Below are 22,476 nucleotides of genomic sequence, written 5' to 3' on the forward strand. Positions count from 1 at the left end.
CAATTACTCTTCTTTGTGCATCTCGTGGAAGAGAAGAACAGGCATTTCCAGCTGTGAACTATTTTTCTCCCTGCCTGAACACTGAATTAAGTGCCTGTCTTGGAATTTACAAAGCTTAGCTTGAACATGACTTTATAGATTTACTCTAAATTTGCTCTAAATTTCCCCTAAGCTAAGATTATAGTTTTTCTTAATGCAAGAAATAAAAGGGAACAACCCTACTATTGTGCAGGTCTTTTGGCTATCTTGGGATGGTACTTTATGGTCATATTTAACTGGTTATTGCTCTTTAACCTAACATGAACGCATGATATCCACCACAGTTTTAGTTTAGCACCAGTGCAGGCAACTCAGTACAAACTTACATTCTCTTGCACGGAGATGCAAGTTAGCTTTACCCATATAGAAATGGCTGGAAGCGCACAGTGCTTAAAAAAAAAAAAATTAGTTTTACCTGGCTCACAGCCAACCAGCTCATAGCTTGTCACACTGAAGGCTGCATAATTCTAGATTTACACAAGGATCCTAAATTTGCTGCATACAGATCCCTGTGGAAGTTACTAGGGAGAGCCAGCACAATCACAACATTTTTAAAGGCTCCATTATTTGTTGATGCAGTCAGTACTTTTAAAAGAAATGTGCTAACAGCATTATTGCTTAATTTAAGTTACTGCCCTGCACAAAAGCCTCTTTCTTCAGCTTCCGTTATTAGCTGTAAGTCTGTATATACTAGAAGAGAGGAACATTTAGCCCTAATGAGATAAACCAGCTAAACTCGAGCTCAAAGCAATTAAACATGTCACCTAATGATGCAGGAAAACTTTCAAAAAAAGTCAAGCATCAAACCTAGGTCTTTCAAATTTTAAGGTGGAGCCTCTCTCCTAACACCCACACTTTCATCCTAACATTTAGGTGTTTTATGTTAATTTTCATATGCTACATTTTTCAGTACAGCAGAAAAACAGATAATTGCACTTGTAATTGTGGTGTTCCCTTGTAAAGTCTGTCAGGTGTTAGAATACTGACCCCAGTGCCTGTGCTAATTAGATGAAGCCACAAAAAACAGACACTATAAATCAGATACTACTAAGGGGGAGGGAGATAGGGGAGGAGGGGAAGGAAGGGAAAAGAGGTTGCAGGAAAATCTGTTCTGTTACAGCTCTGACTCATTATCTGCTTGTAGTCAGAGAAAGGTTGTCAGATCAGGACTTCCTTATTCAATTCACACTAGTCACTGATGTCCAGACCCAAAGAGAATTGGTGGAGTTTGGATCAAGCCTGTCAGAGCAAGTGAAATAACATGTATTTGCTGTGACATTGGATGAGTCATGAAGGTTGATACCTCTTTCCATAAGCTAAAATAGGAAATTACTTATGATGTAGTAAGCAGATCTTTGTTTCTATCTATTCTACTGAGATCTCAAAAAAAGTAAGCCGCCTCTTCCATACCAGCTGACCGAGCCCAACCAGCCAATTGCAGCTCTTGAGCAAGACTACAGGTGAAAAGCACATCTCCATTGCTTGTCTGAAAAACAGTTTAGACTTTTACAGATACTCACTGATGAATGTGGGTGTGTAAAGGAGATTGTAATCCAAACTCATAATGATGCAGTAAATAGACTACTTTGACTCATGTGCAGCCTCTCTGGAGGAGGCTCCAGGGAACATTAATAGCTACCAGATGCAAGTTTCAAAAAGAGACGAGTTTATAATTTGCAAACAAATCTATTATTATAGTTAGAATGTCTAATGTTAGTCACTTTAGGGAAATTTGGAACTCAGCAATGACAGACAATACTAGTTTTCAGCCTGATTCAGCTCATCCTTTCCTCCCTGCAAAACCTGGTTCCAGCTTATAAGGTTCACATGAATTGCAGAGCCAAACTCTTAAAATTCTTTGGTGGCGTACCTAGAACATAGAAACCATGAAGTAGCTCTCCACCAGGAAACTGGACCAGAAAGAGGAAATAGCTCAATACTTTTCTTCATAGCAGAGAGATAGGGATGAGGAAAATTGGAATTATTTTTTTTTCCAAGAGACTTTTGTACACTTTCATGAGCAACATCACGTACCTAATGTTACTAACAAAGAGCTAGCTATACATTTTCCAGGCTGGAAAAGCAGCTTTCATCTGTCCACCAAGAAGTCTTGGCAATATGAGCTTACACCTGCCTGGAAGACAGAAAACCAGGAGTACCCTTGGACTGTCAGGTCTTCAGAGCATCTAAATGTTTTCTGTAATGCTTGTAAAAAAATTATCACACTAATTCTAAATGTTATAGTGCCTCAAATTCACTTCAATTCAACAGACCCAGTAAACAGAACAACTGTTGATAAAAAACAAAGAACGCAGAAGAGTACAGAACTTTAACTTATTATATTGTCAATAACCTGAATAATAGGTTGGCATAGAATATGACAAAAGAGCACACCAATGCACTCATACACAATGTACTCAAAAAGAACAGAAACCATCAGGAAAATGAACTTCATACTGACAGGTGCAAACACATCTCATAAGGCAAAATTGCCAGACAGGTTTTAAGGAGAATGAACTTCACAGGAAAACAATAATAAGGATTTACACAATGCTTGAACTGACTTCGAAAGAAAAGATGATCTGAAATTCAAGTCATTCCCTTCATCTTAGGAAGTTTAGACCAGGTCCTAGATGAACTGAGCCTGCACAAGAATTCAGTGAGTAACTGTCCAAGAGTAATGAAAAGTAATATTACATATGAGCTCTGCATTAAGAGGCAGAGTTGGGAAAAGGGAATTTTATAATCTATAAATATTTGAATGCTGTAAGCTACATCTGATTGAAATTCATCAAATTTTCATTTTCTTTTCCAAACAAACAGTCTGTGAAAAATGCCATAGCTGTTTAATCTTGCAAGGGGTTGCTAAAGGAGATTCTTCTTCTAAAATTAAAATGCAAATTATTTTAATACAAAATTAAAAAATAATAAAACAACACAAAACAACGCCTCTGAATTTTTCAGGGCAGGTAAAGAGAAATGCAATAATGCTGTTCTTTCTGTGCGAGCCTGCTCTTCTCCTTTCTCTCTGCTGCTCTGTTTAGTGTCCACATAAGTAGTTGCACCAAGGGTGCAGCAAGCTACAATGAAAGTGCCCACTTAGAATCCAATACATTTAAGCTCATATTCTGCTTTTTCAGATACTTCCTAGGTAGCTTTATACATAACATTTTAGCTCTGCTGAAGCACCAGCTTCTGTAGAAGCACAGATATTCCGTGTCCTGCTGACATGGCTGTCCAGAAGCAGATAGCCAGATGTCCACCAGGATTATCCGAGTACAGAGCACTGGCTAGGAGAGGTTCACTGTGAGCATCTTCACAGACATGTAGAGACCATGGGAGACCGTGAATCTTTACAGCTACTAAAAATTCATTATCATTATGCATGGAGGCAGTTTCCCCAGTATTATTTAGAATAGCAGGTGTGCTACAAGTGCTCCCAAGGCCAGCTTTAGAAGACCATATCCTGTGAACAGAAGGTCCCTCTCCATTTTGCTTGCTGTTTCCGTTGGATTTAGCTTACCTTCTGCACTGTGGAGAAATAGTGTTCCTTAGCTCGTTATCCTGTGGGGCCAGCATTTCTCATCATCTATTAAATATTTAGACCTTCATATAGCAAGCAATGCTGCTAACTTGTTTGACTTAAATTATACCCCACTGGCAAATCAAATTAAAGAAGATTTGAGTAAGTCTACCTTTTAAAACAAAAGCTGATTTTCTCAGTGTTCAGCCATTTGTGGGATTAACTTCTTTAATGGGTTCTTATGTGCACAGTGGTTGTGTTTTCATGGATACTAGAAGTGGATGAATTATTCATCCAGGGAGGGGGAATCTACAACATGCATTTTCATAGCATATTTAGTCCCTTTTGTCCTATTCATAAATCAGTCCTGATTACTACAAATGAATGTGTTACTCCTAACGGTTCACTGACGACTCACTTGGACCATTAATTCAGACCTCCTCAATGAATACATTAGGAAGTTGATACTAGTAATGGGAAACTGAGCAAAGATGTAACCTCCCTTCCATCCCTACAAAGAACAGACTCCATCTCCTGCTCCATTCCTTATGCATAATTTTGCAGACACACTGGACATACTCCAGTAAAAAAATGTCATTTCTCCTCCTATGCTGGTGATGAATTTGCATGGAGGGAAGGAAGAAAATGGTCTTATTAATGCTCAGCAGGTTGTTTTTATGACCTAGAAGGAGGACAGAGAGCAATGGCTCACAGCACCTACATTAGAAGTGGGGGCAATTTAGGCCCAAACATACAGAGACATCTCTGTACTAATACAGGAATGACTACAGCTATGTCACTGGTGACATAGATCACAAGGTATTTGTCTGTTCCTGGACTGCTGACAAGCTGTCATCAGTGAAGAACCATTGTCATTGAGGAACAATGCCTCACCATTTAGAGCAGAAGTAAATGGAACTTGCCAATTCTTACCCAGGCAGTACAGCATTTATCAACTACTTATTGCCCGGCTGGGAACAAAGAGAGGATTCTATCCATTTGAAAATTATTATTGTTATTTACTACTGTATTGGCAACACAGTGCACTGAATAGTTTTAGAAGAAAAATTTATGCTCCAGAATTCCTACGGGCCAACCCTCAATCCTTCTCAATACACACAATAAAACAGAGAATGAAAACGCATTTATTTCCTTTCCAGTCCAATTCCTACTGTGTCACAATGGTTAGTATTGAATACTATTCTGTTTCATGCATTGGAGCTCTATGCTAAACTCTAATTACCAATGTCAAAAGCAAAGCATTTCCCAGAATGATACCATAGCGATTCTTTCCACTTTCCACTGCTGTGGGTGTTGCTGAATATCTTTTGAATATTTCTGCGTACCAGGCTGAAAAGGATTGCAGTGTCTCCCACTGCAACTCTATGCTCTTTTATCCCATAAAGATCACAAATCCCATGCAATTAACAGTATGGGAAGCAGTGCATGAACATCAGTCACGAAAACCTTTGATAGCCTAGAACAGCACTGAATGATGAAAGTTAGCTTTTTCTTGTTATTGCTCTAATGTATCCATATAGCAGTGACGCTTATTAAAAATACCCTCTAACCTCAAATTTGGAGTCATGTTGTCCAGTGTGAAAACAAGTGTTGTCATGTTATAAGCTAATCACTGTTGTAATGTGTCTGATGCTGACTGGTACAGGAGAGAGTCACAGAAACTCTTCCCAGCAAACCTCCAGCACCTACATCCAACTCATAGATAAGCCAGCCTCCTATGATCAAGCATCTAGACTTCCTTAGCTCAACAGAAGCACACCAACATAATCCTGGAGCTGAAACAACCTTCATGACTTCAATCACACTGATTTTGATGAACATTACTTTAAATTTAATTGCTTAAGTAACCATCATTCATGACAAAAACTGAGCTGCTGTTATCCAAAGCCAGTTTCAACTAGACTCAAACAGAGGGAAAAGTCTACAAGTTCACTTTAAAAGTGATTTGTAAACTGGTTCACTAGAAACTTACTCCCATCTGCAACATATTGCCATATAGGGATCTGATTCCAAGCCTGACACTTCTCTACAATTTCACATGTGCACAGAATGATGATGAAAAATATTCTGATAAGCTGTCACTGATACATAAGGAGACTAAGGCATTAGTGCCACTTTTGCCATGTAATCATTTCTTCACATGTAATCGTTTCTTTCTAATATTAAAGCCATATTCTCAACCAGGAAACAGTCTCCAAATACATCTATTCTTTTTCAGACACTGTATAAGAAGCATCTCTCTTCCAAAATTAATACCAGACAACTTCTTTCATGGAAGAAAAAACTTTCTATCACACATATCCACGAGGTCATCATACCCTGTTGCCCTATCTGTAGCACACTTCTGGTGTTTGGGGTTATTCAGTGTCTATATAGGATGAAACTCTGCAGTTGCACAAGAAAAGAGGTTTGAACAGTAGTGAGGTCTTTATTACAGTAGAAAAACACCAGGTACAACAAAAAGCTACCATCTCCTAGAAGACCATTTTGTCTCTCTGAGCTCAGTATCTTATTTTAAGTTACAGTACTACAATTGTACATCCAAAATATCAACTCTGCAAGCTTTTAATTTACAGGTTACAAAATACAATAATAATTGAACCGAACAGTATTCTAATAGCTATTTAGTATTGTAAATAGGGAGTTTCATTCAGACTTCCACTGCTTTATTCAGAACCTTTATTGATAATCTCTGAGCACAAACTTTTGCAGGAAATTGACCAAGTTACCCGAATTCCAACATACATTTGTGAGAACACAGAGAAAGAGCTAGTAACATGCAGAGGCAAAACACCCAGAAAAATGAGTTTTCTTCTCCTGGCATACAGATCAGGCAAGATCCTTCATGACATTTACAAATGGCTCCATGTTCTCTCTTTTACTAATTTGCTTTCCATTATTTTTGCAGCAAATACTAGCTAAAATCTGAAATATTTTCTGTGCAGTTAGATCATCACATTATGAACTACCAATTTTTTTAACTGCTTAATAGAGCAGATAATTAAAAATAAATAAATCAATGTTTTGGCATCTCTTTTTTTCCACTAGATTCTATATTGCATTGTTTTCATCATTTAAAACATCATCAGTTGCACGGGTCCAGTGAACAGATGGAATTATCAGCCCACCAGAATCTGCACAGGGCAATTAAAAAATTCAGAGAGAAGTTTAATACACGGAAATTAATTATCAATTATATCAGTCCAGCACTGTGTACAACAATTTCTTGTTTTCCTCTGTCTCTACAGAGACATGCTAATAGTTCTACTGATGCTTCCTGCTTTACCAAGTAATGCACTCAAAGCCTCCAAAAACAGCTTGTAATTTTAAACCTTTATTGCATCAGGTTTATACTATTCTCTTTTCTTTCTTGGTTTGAGGAGGAGTTTAGTTAAGACTGAAAAAAAAAGAAAACCCAGAACAGCTCATGTCTCTTAAATGCACTTTATTCACGTGCAGATCTACCTCTTCTTTTCTCTTTAGCATCTTCCTTTCTACCTAGGCACAGAAGAGAAGGTGAGAACCATAAACTACGGACATAATGCAAACGTAGCCCTTGTATCAGTAAGACATCAGCAGTCTGAAAAAGTGAATGCTACAGGACCAGAATATCTTTCCCCTTATTCTGGGGGTGTAAAAAAAAAACAGCAGAGCTCTTTATTTGAAAAAAAAAAAAAAAAAAAAAAAAGCAGCAAAGCACAGCAGGTTACCTGGTGCCCTGTATAGACAGTTCAGTCCCTTGAATACTTGGTAGGGCTCTGGAGGCTGGTAGGCTAAGGGAAAGCGAGACACACAGGGTGCCTCTGTCATGTGCAATGCTTGGCAGATGTACCTGCAGTTCTGCATTTCTCCTATTCTCATCTCTCCCAGAGCAGGGAGGGGTAAAACAGTAATTTCAGTTTACCAAGTGAGCTGAAGCCCATCACAGCTATAGAAAATGTATTTTGAGGGCTAAAAATAAATAAAAGCCATCCCACACTTGCACTGCCTTCGGATTCTTATTCTTTTCAGTGGTCAGCTGTCCCAACTCCACTCGCTTCAAATAGCAGCAGAGAAAGGGGGGGAGGGAGGGAGAGAGGAAACAGGGAGTAATCCAAGGATTTAGAAATGATTATATAAAGCACTGCAAATATGAATATGATCTAACAGAGTACAAGACATCATCGCACCTTATGGGGTAAACTTAATTGACTCCAAAGGACTTGTTTTAGATTCTCACATTGATTATACATTTAAGTATTTATCTCCAAACTTGCTTATGATACACAGCCTCAGTTTCCTACTAGTAAACAAATTATTATAATGATTAAAAAAACATTCACTGGTCCTACCCTCACTGGGGTGCTGGCAGAAGCCTGTGCTTTCCATGTGCCAGAAGAGCTTCACAACTGTGTTGTTCTACCCAGAATCACCATATTTCCCACTAGATGTCTACACTTTGTACAAATGTACCAGCACATTCGAAAACAATTTGTTCTTGCTGTTAATTTATATGAAAAATACTGCAGCATTTGCATGACATTAAGAACATAAAAAGAAAAGAAACATTGTCCAAGCAGACAACGTATTTGATGCTGAGATGATAATAACCCTGGATAGATTCCTGTGGGCTGGCAAAGCCATCTGCCTAGTGGATGAAGAATCCAAAGACCATTGTAGTCCATGGATGATTCCTTTATTGTTGCATCTGAAGGCATAAAAAAGCTAACATTTGAATATGTTTCTCTCCCTGTATGGAGCTAAAAGGAAGAAAGCATGCCTGACTACTAGCCTCTTGTAAAGAATATTTAAATACTGGAGCCAGAGGAAAAGCCAGATATCTACTTCACTCAGCCTGCAAGCAAGTGAGCCACAGACTGAGATCAGATGATCAATATTCTACCTATTTCAGCAGATCTCTTGAAAAATTAGCATTTCTGACCACATGGGTAGAAAGGTCACTGTTTAACAGACCTCTTGCTTTTACCACTCTTGACCTGACAGGTCTCATTTGTGCTGTTACAAGTCCCAAGTACATCTACTGATCTTGATGGCCTCAAGTATCCAGAGTCAAATTTTCTCCTGCAAGTTTTGACTTACACTGATCTGACTCCTGCACAGGTACCATCAATCTAGATCCCAGTAAAGGAAGACTAACATCACAGTAAACACTTGTTGCCAAAAAAAAAAAATCTCCTTGTCTAAGAAAGTATATGTTCTTTTCTACATAAAATAGATATAAATAGACACATGCTACCTGCCTTTTAACTAAATAGAGTTAAAGTCAGTCTCCTCTGAGGCTCCATCTAAATCTACAACAGAGTGGTAAACCATACACGTATTGCAATAAGAAATTCAATAGGAGATCTGGTTCTACTATACACTGAATTTCTGTAGCTTTAAGTGAAGGATTTTAAAGTCTCATGATCAGGTAATAAGTGCTAGCAAACTGGGACAATAAATATTAGTGACTGTGGGAGGAAGAGGAGGCTGTGTTCAGGAACAGAAACATGTAATCATTTCTATAAATGACTTTTGCAATGGGTGTTACAAGGTACCACTTCTCCAGGAGGTGTTTTAATCTGCTACATCTTTCTGGACATGTGAGGAAAGTCAGTCAAGGAAGAAATTATAGGGGTGGTGAAGGGTGGTGGTATAATGTGTAAAATAACAACGGGAAACACTTCTAGGATACACAACATCAAACCAGGTGGAAGATTACTAACCAGAAGTACTGAGTCAATTCTTTTCCACAGCTGCAGACTAGTTCTAAACGGCTATGTCAAACTGGGGAAAAAAAAAAACCAACTTCATTTCTCCTTTCATATTTTCACTAATTTCCTCCAGCTTTAAAAAATGAAAAAGAAATAGAAAGTTGCATTCAACAACTGGAAATCTAGACTTACCAAAGCTACCACAAGTTTCAAGATCATAGAGTATGCTGCTAAAGCGCAACTGATTTGTTATACAGTGGGCAAGACTTCATGTCTTCTGGTGTATCTGATTAACACACAAGTTTCAGTTCCCCCAGATATCGTCTGCAGCCCATTTTCAATGTTATGTACATGACTATTTATTCATTTTCTAGTAATTAGTATCCTGGGGAGAAATCCTACTGTAACTCTAGGTTACCTACTGTAATAAATTATTGCAAAAAGCAAAGTGGGAATAATTTCTTATGTTTTAATAGCATTGGATAATTTTGATCTTTCTAATGATGTCTACTGACCCCTAGCCTGTAGCTGTGCTTCAAAGCCGTTTCTTTAGCAATTCTTTGTTTAATTAAAGCTATTACCAAAGAGGAAATTATAATCAAAGATCTCAGTGGTAGGGAAAACTTTTACTTATTCAGGATTTTTAGTTTACAGAAACTAAATAAATTAGGAGGAAAAATGTTTAAGTTTCCTGCTTTAGAAGGAAAAAACCCACATTACATTAATGTTGAGTTAAATGCTAGGAAGAATGCACTCTTCTACCCAGAAGCACATTTATTTTCCACTGTAAATATTGTCCCCAGTTCTGTTTTGTTTGCAAAACCTGTCAGAAACAAGCTTGTTAAAGGATCTACCAGCACAAGCATCTGAGTGCAATTCTTTTGGCCAAAGCGTTCAACTTGGGGAAGCCTTAGAAGCAAAACTTCTCCATCTGCACTTTGGCTTCAAACAGAAGGACCTCAGACCCTGCCAGTGGCTTGTGCTTTAGTTTCTCATTTGTGGAAATTGGCAACTCCTCCTTTTGGAAAGTTTACAAGGTATCAGGGAGCTTAGCAATAGTTAAAAGCAACGGCATGCAATGTAGCTGTTTAGATATACTTCAGGGTACAACTTATGGGCATGTAACAGTAAATATTTTGGCCCATATTTAAGCTTTCTTAGTCCAAAACCGTGGAAGGGAACACAGCTTCCCTGAGCACCAAGACACAGAGATGATTTATTTAAGAAGTCGATGAATTTTCATACTGGATGCAATTACTGAGGTCCGTGCACGCACACAGACATCTTCACACACGAATCTAACGAGGTTTCTAGGGAACTTGTAGCTATTACAGATTCACACTCTCTTTCACTCCGCTCCTGGGAAAGCGCTTACAGCCGATTCCATGCTAATTCATTGCTCAATGAATAAGTAAAATCTGTACAGTATAATAAAACCATCGGTCATTACGCTTTAAAAATATTGACTCCAAAATAGTTAGGAAGCGGCGTGTATTCAACGGAAATGTTTATTGGCACCGGGAAATTAAACTGTCACCCGTGAAATAGTAAAACTCATTAATGCCGAGTTTCTTTTTTAAGTGTTAGGAATTAAGTTTATGGCTGCATCGGTAATGACGAGCCTCTGCCATTTAGTATTCGTGAGCGTTATTAAAACGTATTAACCGTAATTTAATTGACTGGAAATTAAAAAAGAAGGAGCGGGGGGAGGAAGGAAGAGCCACCGCGGCGGTTCCTTGGGACGCGCTGAGCGGGGGGATGGAGGGAGGGGAAGGCTCCTTCGGCCTCGCACCTGGGCCGGGGCCCCGCGCCGCCGGCGGGACAACAGCGCCCCCTAGCGCCCCCGCCGCCCCGCGGGGTCCCGAGCGCAGCCCCGCGCTCCCCCGGCTCCGCGCCCGCGCAACCGGCGCTGCTAAAGCCCCCGCGGCGCGGGAGGCTCCCGCCTGCGCGGACGGACCCCGCGGGACCGGAGGCGATACTGGGCGGGGTGGGAAACTTAGCGAAGGGATTGCTGGAGGAGGAGGAGGAGCGGTTTCCCACCCGACGGCGCCGGGATAGAGGACGGTCCCCGCTGCCGCCCGCCCGACCCCGGCATCCCCGGCTCGTGCGGGAGGGACCGGCCCCTTCCAGCCAGGAGGCAGCAGCGACACCGGCCGCCAAAGCACGCGGCCAGGGGAAAGGACGGAAAACCGCGAGGGAAAACCGGGGAAGGGCTCGGCGCAGGCTGCGGCGACTCCCGTTAACAGCAGCAGGACAGCGGCGAGCAGCTGCCCGCAACTTCGCGTTTCTGAGCTCCGTCGGCAGAGCGGGGCGGGATAACTTTCTTGGAGGTCGTCTTGAGGTAGCCCCCCCCACCCCCCCTTTTCGGGGAGGTTGGTTGTTTTTTTTTCCTCCTTATCCCCCTCGCCGCCGCCGCCCCAACCCGGGGCAACTCCTTGAGCTGCAGCTACTCACAATTGGTGGCGGTCAATCCCAGGTGCCAAAAGCTGAAGAGCAGCAGAACGAAGCCCCCGAGCGCTGGGGAATCCATGCCGAGCCCCGGCAGGGGAAGCCGCCCGCCCGCCTCTCTCCCCCGGTCCCGCTCTCCGAGCGCCTCGCAGCCTCCGTGCGCTCCCTCTTCCTCCGCTCATTTACTCCACCCGGCATCCAGGTGCCCCGGCGAAGGGGGAGCCGGAGCCGGGAGCGGCCGAGAGACCTCTCCTCGGCGGCAGCGCCCGAGCCGAGCCCGCTCCCCCGGCTGCGGCCACGGCGACTCAGCCCCGAGCTGCGGCGGGGAAGCGGCGACCGGGCGCCGGGCGCCTCCTTATAGGCGAGAGCCGCGCTGCTCCCCACCTCCGCCCAGCCCCCTGCAAGTCACTCCTCCTCGCCTGCCAGGGAGGATCCTTATTGCCATCTTCACGCGTTGTTGATAAGCATCGCAGCCGCGGAGTAAATCGGAAGCCCGAAGGAGGGGGAAAAAAAAAATTAAAACAAAAAAAATCTTCCTTTTATTTTTTTCTTATTTTCCTTCTCCTCTCCCTCCCCCCTTTCCTCTTCCTTTAGGTACCGCTGTGGCTGGAACGTTTTAAAGAGCCCCCGGCTCAGTTGTTTGTTTGCTTAGAAATAGACATGTTATATCGACACACGCATGAAATACACGCAGCCCGATGGGCCCCGGCCTCGCCCCGGGGCGCGGGGACGGAGGAGAACCGACGGGCTCCTCTGCGGCGGCGGCGGGTCCGGGAGGCGGCCCGGGGGTCCCCGCGGCGGTTCTCGTCCGTGCCCCGAGCGGGACCCGCACCCGAGGCTGCCGCCGCCCCCCCGGCCGGAGGAGGTGATGCTCGGCAGCGACGGGTTTGATGTCCGATCGATGAATTGATTACCCGACGGCTCAGCGGCTGGACAGGCCGGGATTATCTTCCAGAGTTTTAGAAGCATCTTGCTCTCCCCTCTGGCACCTTGTGCCGTGCCCAGCCGCCTCCCTGCACACACGCAGGGGATGAACATCCTTCCAGGAGCTTAATCGCTGCTGAGACCTCACCTTGTTGCTTGGCTGCGGCGTCGCCCCGCATCAATAGAGCGCTGCATCAAAGTCAGGTCAAAATTGCATTAGTGATTCCGCTGTAATCTGCAAGAAGAGTATGTTTGGACCATTAAAGTGTTTGTGGGGAGGGGGGAAATCACTAGCTCTCAGCCACAATCCCTCACACTGCTGAGGAATAATCAGAAGAAATAGACTGTTCACCAAAGCCATCCTGACTTGCCAATGAAGAGTGAAGGTTTAAATTGCTGGCATGCTGTAAGCCTCATCTTAAAGAAGGATGGAGGAAAGACATGGTGCTTAGCTATTACATGCTGTATCAAAGGGAGATGTCAGGAGGACCTCTTAGCTTTAAAGGAGCAATCAGCCTGGAAAATGAAAGTCCTCGTTTAAAAATTGACGTAATTATTTCACCTTCTGTTGTTACAAGTGACACAAGTGACACAAGGTTAAACAGAGAGACTAGCTGCCTAGCGCTGAGGCTTTCAGTCAATCAACAAAGGATTTAGTCAGGCAAAATCGAGACTTAGGAGGAACTTAAAAGCCTAATGAGCTCTCCAGGTCTTTAATAGTTGGCCTTAAGTACGTCTACACACATCATGGTTTCATCTTTGCTCATGCAAAGACTTGACCCAGTCACTCTATGCTTCACTGACATCTGAGCCCAGTGAGATTTCAGAAACTAGGTGTGGGAGGCAGTCCAAGGCTAATGCATCTACGTGAAGGGTTTGCTATTCATTCCAAGGGCCCTGAAGGAACTAATCACTCAGGAGGTGTTTGTGTAAGGGCACAGACAGCCTCTTTTCTGAGCAGGCCCATTTTGGAACGAAGTGAGTGTGAGCTCTGCTCATTTCTCTCAGCGGGTAGGAAGATAAAGGGTATCACCTCCATGTTTTCTGATCCCAGTCAGAAACATCTCATCTTCTCTCTGAGTTGTACAGATCATATGGAAGACTCTGGCTGCATTAGGCCAGGAGGCTGGAGTATTGAGAAAATTATGTTATTAACTTGACTTTTTCAGGTGAGTAATCAAGCTTTAGAAGTGCTAGCAGTGTTTCCAGAGTTATCACTTGAGTGAAGCTAAGTAGCAGAATGTTTCAGAAAGCTTAAATCCAGAATGGATTTGCTCTGGAGACACACAGGTCTTTGACAGTCACAACTGTACAACTATGTATTCTGAAATTAGCAGAGGAATTCAGGAGATTAAGTGTGTGGGATTTTTTTTCATGCTTCTCTTTTAAAAGGTAATTAAAATTAAATGGACTGTCTTTAAAATATTTTCAGTGTCTCTTTAAACTATCTGGTACAGTTAACTGACTCACTAAACTAATTAGTGGCTTGTTTATAGGAAGGCAGATGTGGAAATGAGCTATGTAGACTAATTAAAAGCTATCAATAAATATAAGTCCAATCCTGCAATGCATCTTAGCGGTCACCAGTACGGATCTGACTGCAGGATCCTGACCCAGGTTACACCATCACTTTTCAAGTCATACTTGTGAGGTGCTGGTTTCCCAGAAGCACACCTCCACAATAAGCTCCTTTGTATCATAAATGCCAGGCAGTTGCCTTAAGATTTGTGAATGTTTGGGTGCAGGAGCACTACAACTGAGAAGTTATGACCAGAGTGGAGGGCTACGCAGCTGTTCTTTGCAGGAAATTATGTAAATAATGTCATGTTTAAGGGTTTTTTGCCAGCAAGATTTTTATTAGAGTAAATTTATTAATCACTATTAAAGCTGTTCAGACAAAAAGCGTGGCTCACAGATCCTCGGCCGCAGATCTGGGTACCCTGAGTTTTGGGAAAACTCAGTCATTGATTTAGTTTTAGTGTATCTGGACTTTGTTCAACATAACTGTGATGGTTGCCACTGAAGGCATTGCAGCCCCGGCAATAAGCAAAGGCTTTATTATGCATATGATGATTACTCCTTTCTAACTCAGTTATACCTCCTTTCTAACTCTCCCCTTCACTGTGGCATGTGTTTTCTTCTCCTTGATGAAAGCAAAGCTGACCTTAACAGTGAAGACCGTGCTTCTTCTTCGACACATTTAATTTATAGCCTTTTGTCAATGACTTGATGCTTACTACCTGCTTGTTAAACAGAAGGAATACACACGATCTTATCTCATAGAGATGGCAGGAGGAGAAATATCCTCATGTCTGGCACATGTTCATAGTCTGCAGTCATGATGATCATATGAGCACCTTTATAATTTCAGAGGCAATGTACGTCATGATTAGGTCATCTGGGACTGTATAGAAAGGGCTATGTTAGTTCTGGGTGAGAAACCCTAGCATGGGCATCCGGTTATCCTCCTCCCTGATAGCAGCTAAGTGGCCATATTAATAATACTGCTAAGGACACAAGCAGTGCATGACCTGCATGATGGGAAGAGGAACATAGAATCATAGAATCGTTTGGTTGGAAAAGACCTATGAGATCACCAAGTCCAACTGTACATGTCCACCACTAAACCATCCCTGAGCAGCTCATCTACCCATCTTCTAAGTACCTCAGGGATGGTGACTCAACCACCTCCCTGGGCACCTGAATGTTGCAGGTGCCTTAAAAATGGGGGAACATGATCAGCATTAGACCAGTGGCTGTTCCTTTCTTACTGGCTTTACAGTCCAAGCAACAAATTGCTAAAATTCAACATTTAAGTTTTCAGCCCCAGTGTCCTACCAAGTTTGTTCTGCCAGTATGGAGCCTTGCTATTTGAGTAGAAGGAACCATTTGTGAGAATTAGATGAGAGACTATGAACAGGAGAGTGACAGAAGGACGTGAAAACATAAGGAAGAGCAGGAAAACTGGCTGCCACAAGGAAAATAATAATATGCATTTTTTGAGGAGAAAGCTTTTTTATTTAAATATTTATCCAAGGAGGTAAGTTTATTTGTGATCAGGTGCACTTATTTTCTTTCCTGGAGTTGGTAAACAACATTAGTATTGTTATAACCCATGTTGAGTTTGCCACTAGAAGTAATAACAGTTTAGCCTACGAATTCAATCAATACAGCTGTTTGGGTAATTGCAACTGGAAGCTTTATGTCTGACCCCAATCGTATAGCATCCAGGGAAGGAGAATAGAATTATGTATATGAATTTTGAAGAGCACGTACTACCTCAGACTTTATTGTGCTTGGGTTTTGGATCACCTGTTGCTGTTTCCTGTTGATAACTTGGAATTTGTCTAAACAATATTGTGTTTCTGACTAAAAAAATCTAAAGGTCATGTCAAAAAAACCCTAAAAATATTTTTTTATTTTGTCTTTCAGAGTTCTCCCCTATAAAAAGGACAGAATCATTCATTAGAGAGAATATGTGGTGAACTTCCATAAAATACATCAACCCTAACCAGGTGAGTGCAACAGCAGGCTGCTCATTATCCTTGGATAGTTCCACGGCATATATAAGTCCGGAGGATAAGAAAATTTAATGATCTGCTGGGATAATCTGATGGCCAATAGCGTTTTTGAGATGCATGCTGAGATTAGAGTAAAAGAAATCAGATGTCAAGCTGTGCACTGATTATTGGAAGACAAAGAACTAAAATCACCTTTTCCTCCCCCTCATCTTTCTCTACACTATTCTATCACTGTCTGCTGGTATTATGACTTTCATTATATTGTCCTGTCTGCCTATGAAGGCACTTTTGTCCAGATAACGGCTACTGGACTTAAAAGATCAATAACCTGACTAAATAATAGTACAGATGCGGCTATGGCTACAAATAATCTAGGGATTTCAATAGACATTGTATGGGACATACTACTGCCTGGTGTAATTCCAGTGTCATTGTATGCTGCAGTTCAGCACAGAGTCACTAAAGTCACAGAGGACACCATCCATGGCCTGCTCTCCATGCTGGTTTCCCACCAAACACAGTGGTCAGCTCCAGCTGACCACTTCTCCCCTAGTGATACTATATTTTTACAAAACTGCAGTGCTGTCCTGGCTCATTTGTTGTACCAGAACAAGCTGTCCACTAGTCTTCAATGGAAGGATGGACTTCATGAGGAGTTGGCATAGATACAAAACTCATTCCTCTGATCTGATCAGCCACAATCAGCCCTGAAGGAAGAACTCATACACAAACTAATAAATGCAATTTTTTTCCTCTGTTTTGAAGCCACACTAATTAGAGTGAAGAAAGCCCTAAAAAGTCCCTGGACAGTTGGGTGTCATGGGATGGATGTAATCTTTGGAGAACAGATGGCTGACTAATGGGAATATACCATAATAAGAACCAGGATTCACAGCTGAGGTCAAAGCCCAGAGTCTGCCTTACAGCACTTAGAAACTTCAAGGCAAACTAGAGAAAAAAACAGTGACAGAAGATGGGGAGGCATTTTAGCAAAAATCTCTATTCTATAGACATTGCAGTTCAGATCACAAAGTTGGAAAGGAGGAAATGTTATCTGTATGAATGCCTATTTCCATACGTAAAGAAACTAGCTTTATTTCATATTCATTAGTGGGTATCAAGTCTCCATTTTGCAGAAACTCAGTCATTCAGTCATGGAATTATAATATCTGCCATGTCAGTGATGTGAATAATGACATAGAATGAACAGACACTAGGATAAAAATTCAGAAGCAATTAGTGATTTTGCATGAACAAGCAAGGTATACCTTAAGGGGCAATTTTTCAGAATGATTTGGGCCTTTGCCTGCTGAATATCAGTGGTCTCTGATCTGTCTGTCCAAGCAGGACAGTTAGAAGGAGAGGTATCCAAAATCATTTGTCTCTGTTGAACACCTGTACTTCAGCGCACCACTAATCCATAGTCTCATGCTTGAGGAGAGAAACAATCACCTGGGCCTTTATACATAATGAACAACTTTGAATGTTGCCATCATTTTGCAGAGAAAGTTTGCAAGGACTGAAAAAGAGAGCTAATTTCATCAAATAAATCATTTGTGACAAACGGCTCATCCAGTGCTAGCACTCAGAAAATTATTATTCACAGTAGCTGGGCTGGGTATGACAACCGATATTCAGGCATTCTTTTTACTTTTCTGCCTGTCCTTCCCTAATCTCTGTTATGGATAGAGGTCAGAGAGGAGTGAAAAGAGGGAAGTTGTGTGGAAACTAATGCAATAATTAGGTAATTTTTAACCTTGCTTCAATTATTCTACAGAAGGAGACAACTGAAAATAACGAAAGGAGAGACGGTAATTTAGACTCCCCTGAAAAAGAGGAAGAAATTAATATACCTACTCTCACAAGTCATCAGGATTTCTAGGTTTAATTGTGCAGGAATGAGCAGCTCCTGAGCACTCCTGTGTTGCTCAATTCCCAGCGTAGGCACAGGAGAGACAGAGGCTTGGACCCATGATTTTACAGCAGCCTGCCTTTCTAAAAGACTGCTGCTGTTATATTTTTTCATGCAGACATTGAAGAACATAGAACAGAAAATGAGATTATTAGAGGTTCCTTAATAACAGTATCTCTGAGCTAATTTTGGACAGAATTCTTGCTGAGGGCTGGACTGGAAGTTGGTCTGGACTAAACTACGAAAATTGCTGTATATGTGTTGCATTGTATGCATAGATATATATGTTCACGTATATACGTAGATATATATATGTGTATATGTATATGCAGGCAGATATATACACACAGAAATATGTGTAAAATCAAACAAGGTAAACCTACCCCTCACTTTGAGATCTATTTATTTCATACTTACTGACAAAAATGTTTATTTCCTCTAGGAAGTGGATGCATTTGCATGAGAATGAAGCAATTCCATGTAGACCTACCACTGTCTTTTCAAAGCAAAGTGATTTTAACTCCATGAGGGATAGCTGATTATACCATAATGTGTAGGCCTCAGTCAGACACACTCATCTTACTTATGACTCAAGTCAGCTTGAGATATAGGGAGCCTCTGCTTTCTGCCAGTCTGGATTGCAGATTACACTGGAGTTAATGAATCCCTCCTACTCGGTAAAGATCTGCTGACAACATGAGAGTATTAGCATAATGCAGCTATGTAGAGGGGTGGATATTTGGAGGTTCTTTTGCAATCAGTGTATTTTGCATTAGTTAAAAACAATAATTCGTTAGTGATTTTGAACAACTACTATCTAAACTAAGCCAAAATGCAAAATCCTCCTTGATGCACCTTATTTTTCCTGAGTCTCAGGGGTTGGTTTTACTTGTTCTAAGGATAATTAACTGTACTTGGATGATGTTTTGAATTCCAGGGTAAGAAAAAGAATCAAACCCGCTACTGAGAGTTTTTACGTTAAGAATTTAAACTGGAGGAAACGTGTCTTTCTAGGTTCCCATGAGGGAGATTTGAAAGGGCGGACAGGGAAGGTGGGTTCAATTGGTCCAACTTTCTGTTCACTTTTAAAAGTTAAAAAACTGTTGAAACAGTTAAGGTTTAGGAAGAGAGTGTGAAACAGTACCAGAGAGATTTTGTTAAGCTCATGTGAAAGGAGGCCTTTTTGCCTCTGTGCAGGGCTGAAGGCAGAGGTGGGAAGTGCAACAAACCATTCCCTGGACCTCACCAAAAGCCCAGACTCTAACATGTCTTCCACACAGTTTGACCATGAAATGAGTTTACGCTTGAGACTGGATTCAAGCTCACTTTCAAAGGTCAGGGAGATGTATCCAGGGTCAAAAGACAAGATTAAACCATAAAGAAAGAGTGTGGCAGAGCCAGGAGTTTAGTCCAAGTTGTCTTTGCTTTCTTAAGTGGAATCTATGTCCTCTATCTCCTCTCCTTCAGTATGTAAATCAGTTTCAAAAATGTAACAATTCAAGAGGATGATCATCATCTGGGACAAAAGCATATGACTGAAATGTTCCCAAATCAAATAGACAGCAAAGTAGGAGATAAACACCTTACTTGAATTTGTTTCTTCATCTTAGGAGTCAAGATGCTCAATGCAGGCACATCCAGGCAGTAGAGAATCTGGCCACAGACAGAGGCACTCGGATATGCCACATGGAAACTTTTAGCATTGTCTAATATGAAGAAGCAAATGTGGAAATTAGCAGTATGTATTGACATGTACCCTCTACATTTGTTAGTACCACTTATGTCATTGCATTTGTGATAAGCAACTCAATTTCCACAGTGCAATTATAGCAGATAGATAAACAAGATGCAATGTACTGTTCACTTTATGACAATGATCACATAATTTCCCCAGGAAAAATATCCTTAACATCGCATAACTAGTGAAGCTGTATCAGAGAGGAATATGATCTTTTCTATCTGTCACGTTCTCCTTGATAAAGGCTAATAGTGACTGCAACCAGCTATAAATATTATCCTCCAGTTTAATTTTTTTGGTATCTACTTTTGTGTCTGTTTAGACCATAAGCTTTGAGAAACAGACAGCTTCTTCCCCATCTATATGTATATGTGCTGTAGTCCTGACCTCACTATGAAAGTTTTAGATGCTTGCACAGTATTGCTATAGTCAATCATTACAGAGACAATTATAGCAGTCTGCAAGCACATCAATGTGTAAAAGTCACAATAAGAAAAGGAAATATGACTCACAAAGAGCTTAGGATGATGGAGGGTTAATTCCTTTATGACAGAGACATGTTATTGAACATGGATTCTGTTGATTAACATTACTGATGCATCCATCTCATTAAGTCGATGTATTGTTTGCTGACACATATTCATTTGAGATCATTGCATTATTGAAGTATCCCACAAAAACTGATACCAACTCATGCCAGCGATTTTAGCAAAACTACAACCTGCTTGTTTCAGCTTTGAAGACTGTAAATATTTTTAAGTTAAAGAGTGGACCATTTAGCAATTATTTTGGTCCTGAATTAGAAAATATGTTTCTTAAGAATTAAATTGTTGGTTAGTGTCAGGAATAAAAAGGAGTGCTTAACAAAAGATTGTATACCTGATCTTTTGATACCTTGGTAAATCCCTTCTCTTTTCTATCACCTCAGCAGTGATAGAAATGAAAGGTCAAGATGAAATCTGTGCTGTTGAGCTTGTTAGGCGATATGCTGTGACTCTAGTTTATGCCTCTGGTACCTAAGATTTCCAGAGAAGCTCCACTCTGAAAATTATTCAATTCCCAAATCTGCTGACTACACCATGTCGCCCTTGAGACCTACTATTTTGAAAACTCCTTCTCAAACTTTCTGGGTTACAGCATCCCCCAATGGAACTGTTCATAGCTCTACCTAATTTTAATGCTGACTTACATCAGCTGAGTGTCATATGACACTAAAATAAAATGCAGAAGCCAAATTCTAAATGTTTTATATCATCTTAAGCTGCCTTGAGAAATCTGGAGTATTTAGCTCTGGGGATCTTGTGCTAGCTTGTCTCACCCTGATAGAAAAGAAGATAACATCAAATGAGGAGGACGTGGAGCAAATGGATTTTTTTTTAATTCTGTTCTAATCTTCACAGGTATTTTTTTTTTTCTTTCATAAGCTCTCCTTAAAGTGTAGATGATAGGCTATTTGCTGGGGATAATCCTGTTAGGCAGTTACCGCTGTATACACACATATCTCTCTATATGTCATTTTATAGGGACATCAACATTTGAAATAAAAAAGTAATTCATAGCCCTATTTTTCTTAAAGATCTCACCTTTATTCCACTCCATAATCTGTATCTTTGATGTCAAACCATAAGCCATAAAGCAGAGATGAGAAAAGACACTTAAAAAAAAATGGTTTGGCCTTTTTGGTCTTTTTGATATCAAGAGAGTTAGGGTGAGACATCGTCATGCAACATCCTCAGTAAGTGTTGAACAAGGGATCTGTATGTCAGAGGGGTCTGAAAGAGCCCACCAAAGACATTAAAAATCATTGCTTTGTTTTTAATGACTTCTTTTTGATGGCTTGTTTAGTGAGCTTCTTTTTCGCCTAAGTACTGGGCCTATTTTTTCCACACCAGTATGGCAGCAAACATCTCCCAATTTCAGAATTCCCTGAATACAAGAAAGATCAGCATCTGTCCACAAGTTTTGACTTTTTGCCTGCTGAATGACTAAATTATATGGTTTCTTTCTCTACTATATATGTTTCTGAAGATAAACAGTTATTTTAATGGGACAGGAGATTGCATAATCATTGTGAAGCCCTTGAGCTTTCTTCTGGCTGCAGATTTCTCTGTTCAAGTCCAGATGAGCTTTACAATGTGAAAATATATCTGGTTAAGTTTTTCATTGACGTTAGTAAGAGGGTGTAATGACTGTTAGTCTGATGTCAGTGGGACGTGCTGTCAAGAAGGGGACAGAAAAAAAACCCTCAAAACCCCCTGCAGACAGACATTCAAGAAGAAATCTACTATTGAGTACTTACAATTCTCAAAGAAAAAAATAGACTTGGATAAAGCTGGAGGCACCTTTTTATTTTTCCTTTTGAAACTTTCCATCTCCCTGACATGACGTTTTGCTGTTCTGTCATTTCTGTCACCGTGCCATGCTGAGCTAGTTCTTTTTTCAGGGTGTTGGGAGTATTTTTGGTCCGTAGAGACCCCACTGTGCACACATTTAAAACAAACAAAGTCTTTGTTGAGATTTTTAGAAGTATTTTAATCAGTGAACAGATATATTCTTTGTCTGTTGGAAAAGAAGCTGCAATTATCAGAGGAATTTCATTTCAAATGGCATGTACATTCATGTGGGTGGTGAGGTAGGCAGACATCTCAGTGGTAGGT

General features: G+C 41.0%; 1 protein-coding gene across 2 annotated transcripts in view; it reads right to left on the minus strand.

The window, feature by feature from the left end:
- Positions 1 to 11,904, minus strand: part of CNTNAP5 (contactin associated protein family member 5) — a 281,176-nt gene extending 269,272 nt beyond the window's left edge. For both annotated transcript variants that reach the window (XR_011337752.1, XM_069861390.1), the window contains exon 1: positions 11,731 to 11,904. Coding sequence is in view for 1 of the 2 variants with exons in the window: in XM_069861390.1 (XP_069717491.1) it covers positions 11,731 to 11,806 (76 nt within the window). In the remaining variant the exon portion in view is untranslated. The remainder of the gene's footprint in view (positions 1 to 11,730) is intronic.
- Between the last annotated feature and the right edge of the window lie 10,572 nt (positions 11,905 to 22,476).

This window comes from Phaenicophaeus curvirostris, chromosome 7 (genome assembly GCF_032191515.1).
Source record: "Phaenicophaeus curvirostris isolate KB17595 chromosome 7, BPBGC_Pcur_1.0, whole genome shotgun sequence".
In the NCBI taxonomy this organism is placed as follows: domain Eukaryota; kingdom Metazoa; phylum Chordata; class Aves; order Cuculiformes; family Cuculidae; genus Phaenicophaeus; species Phaenicophaeus curvirostris.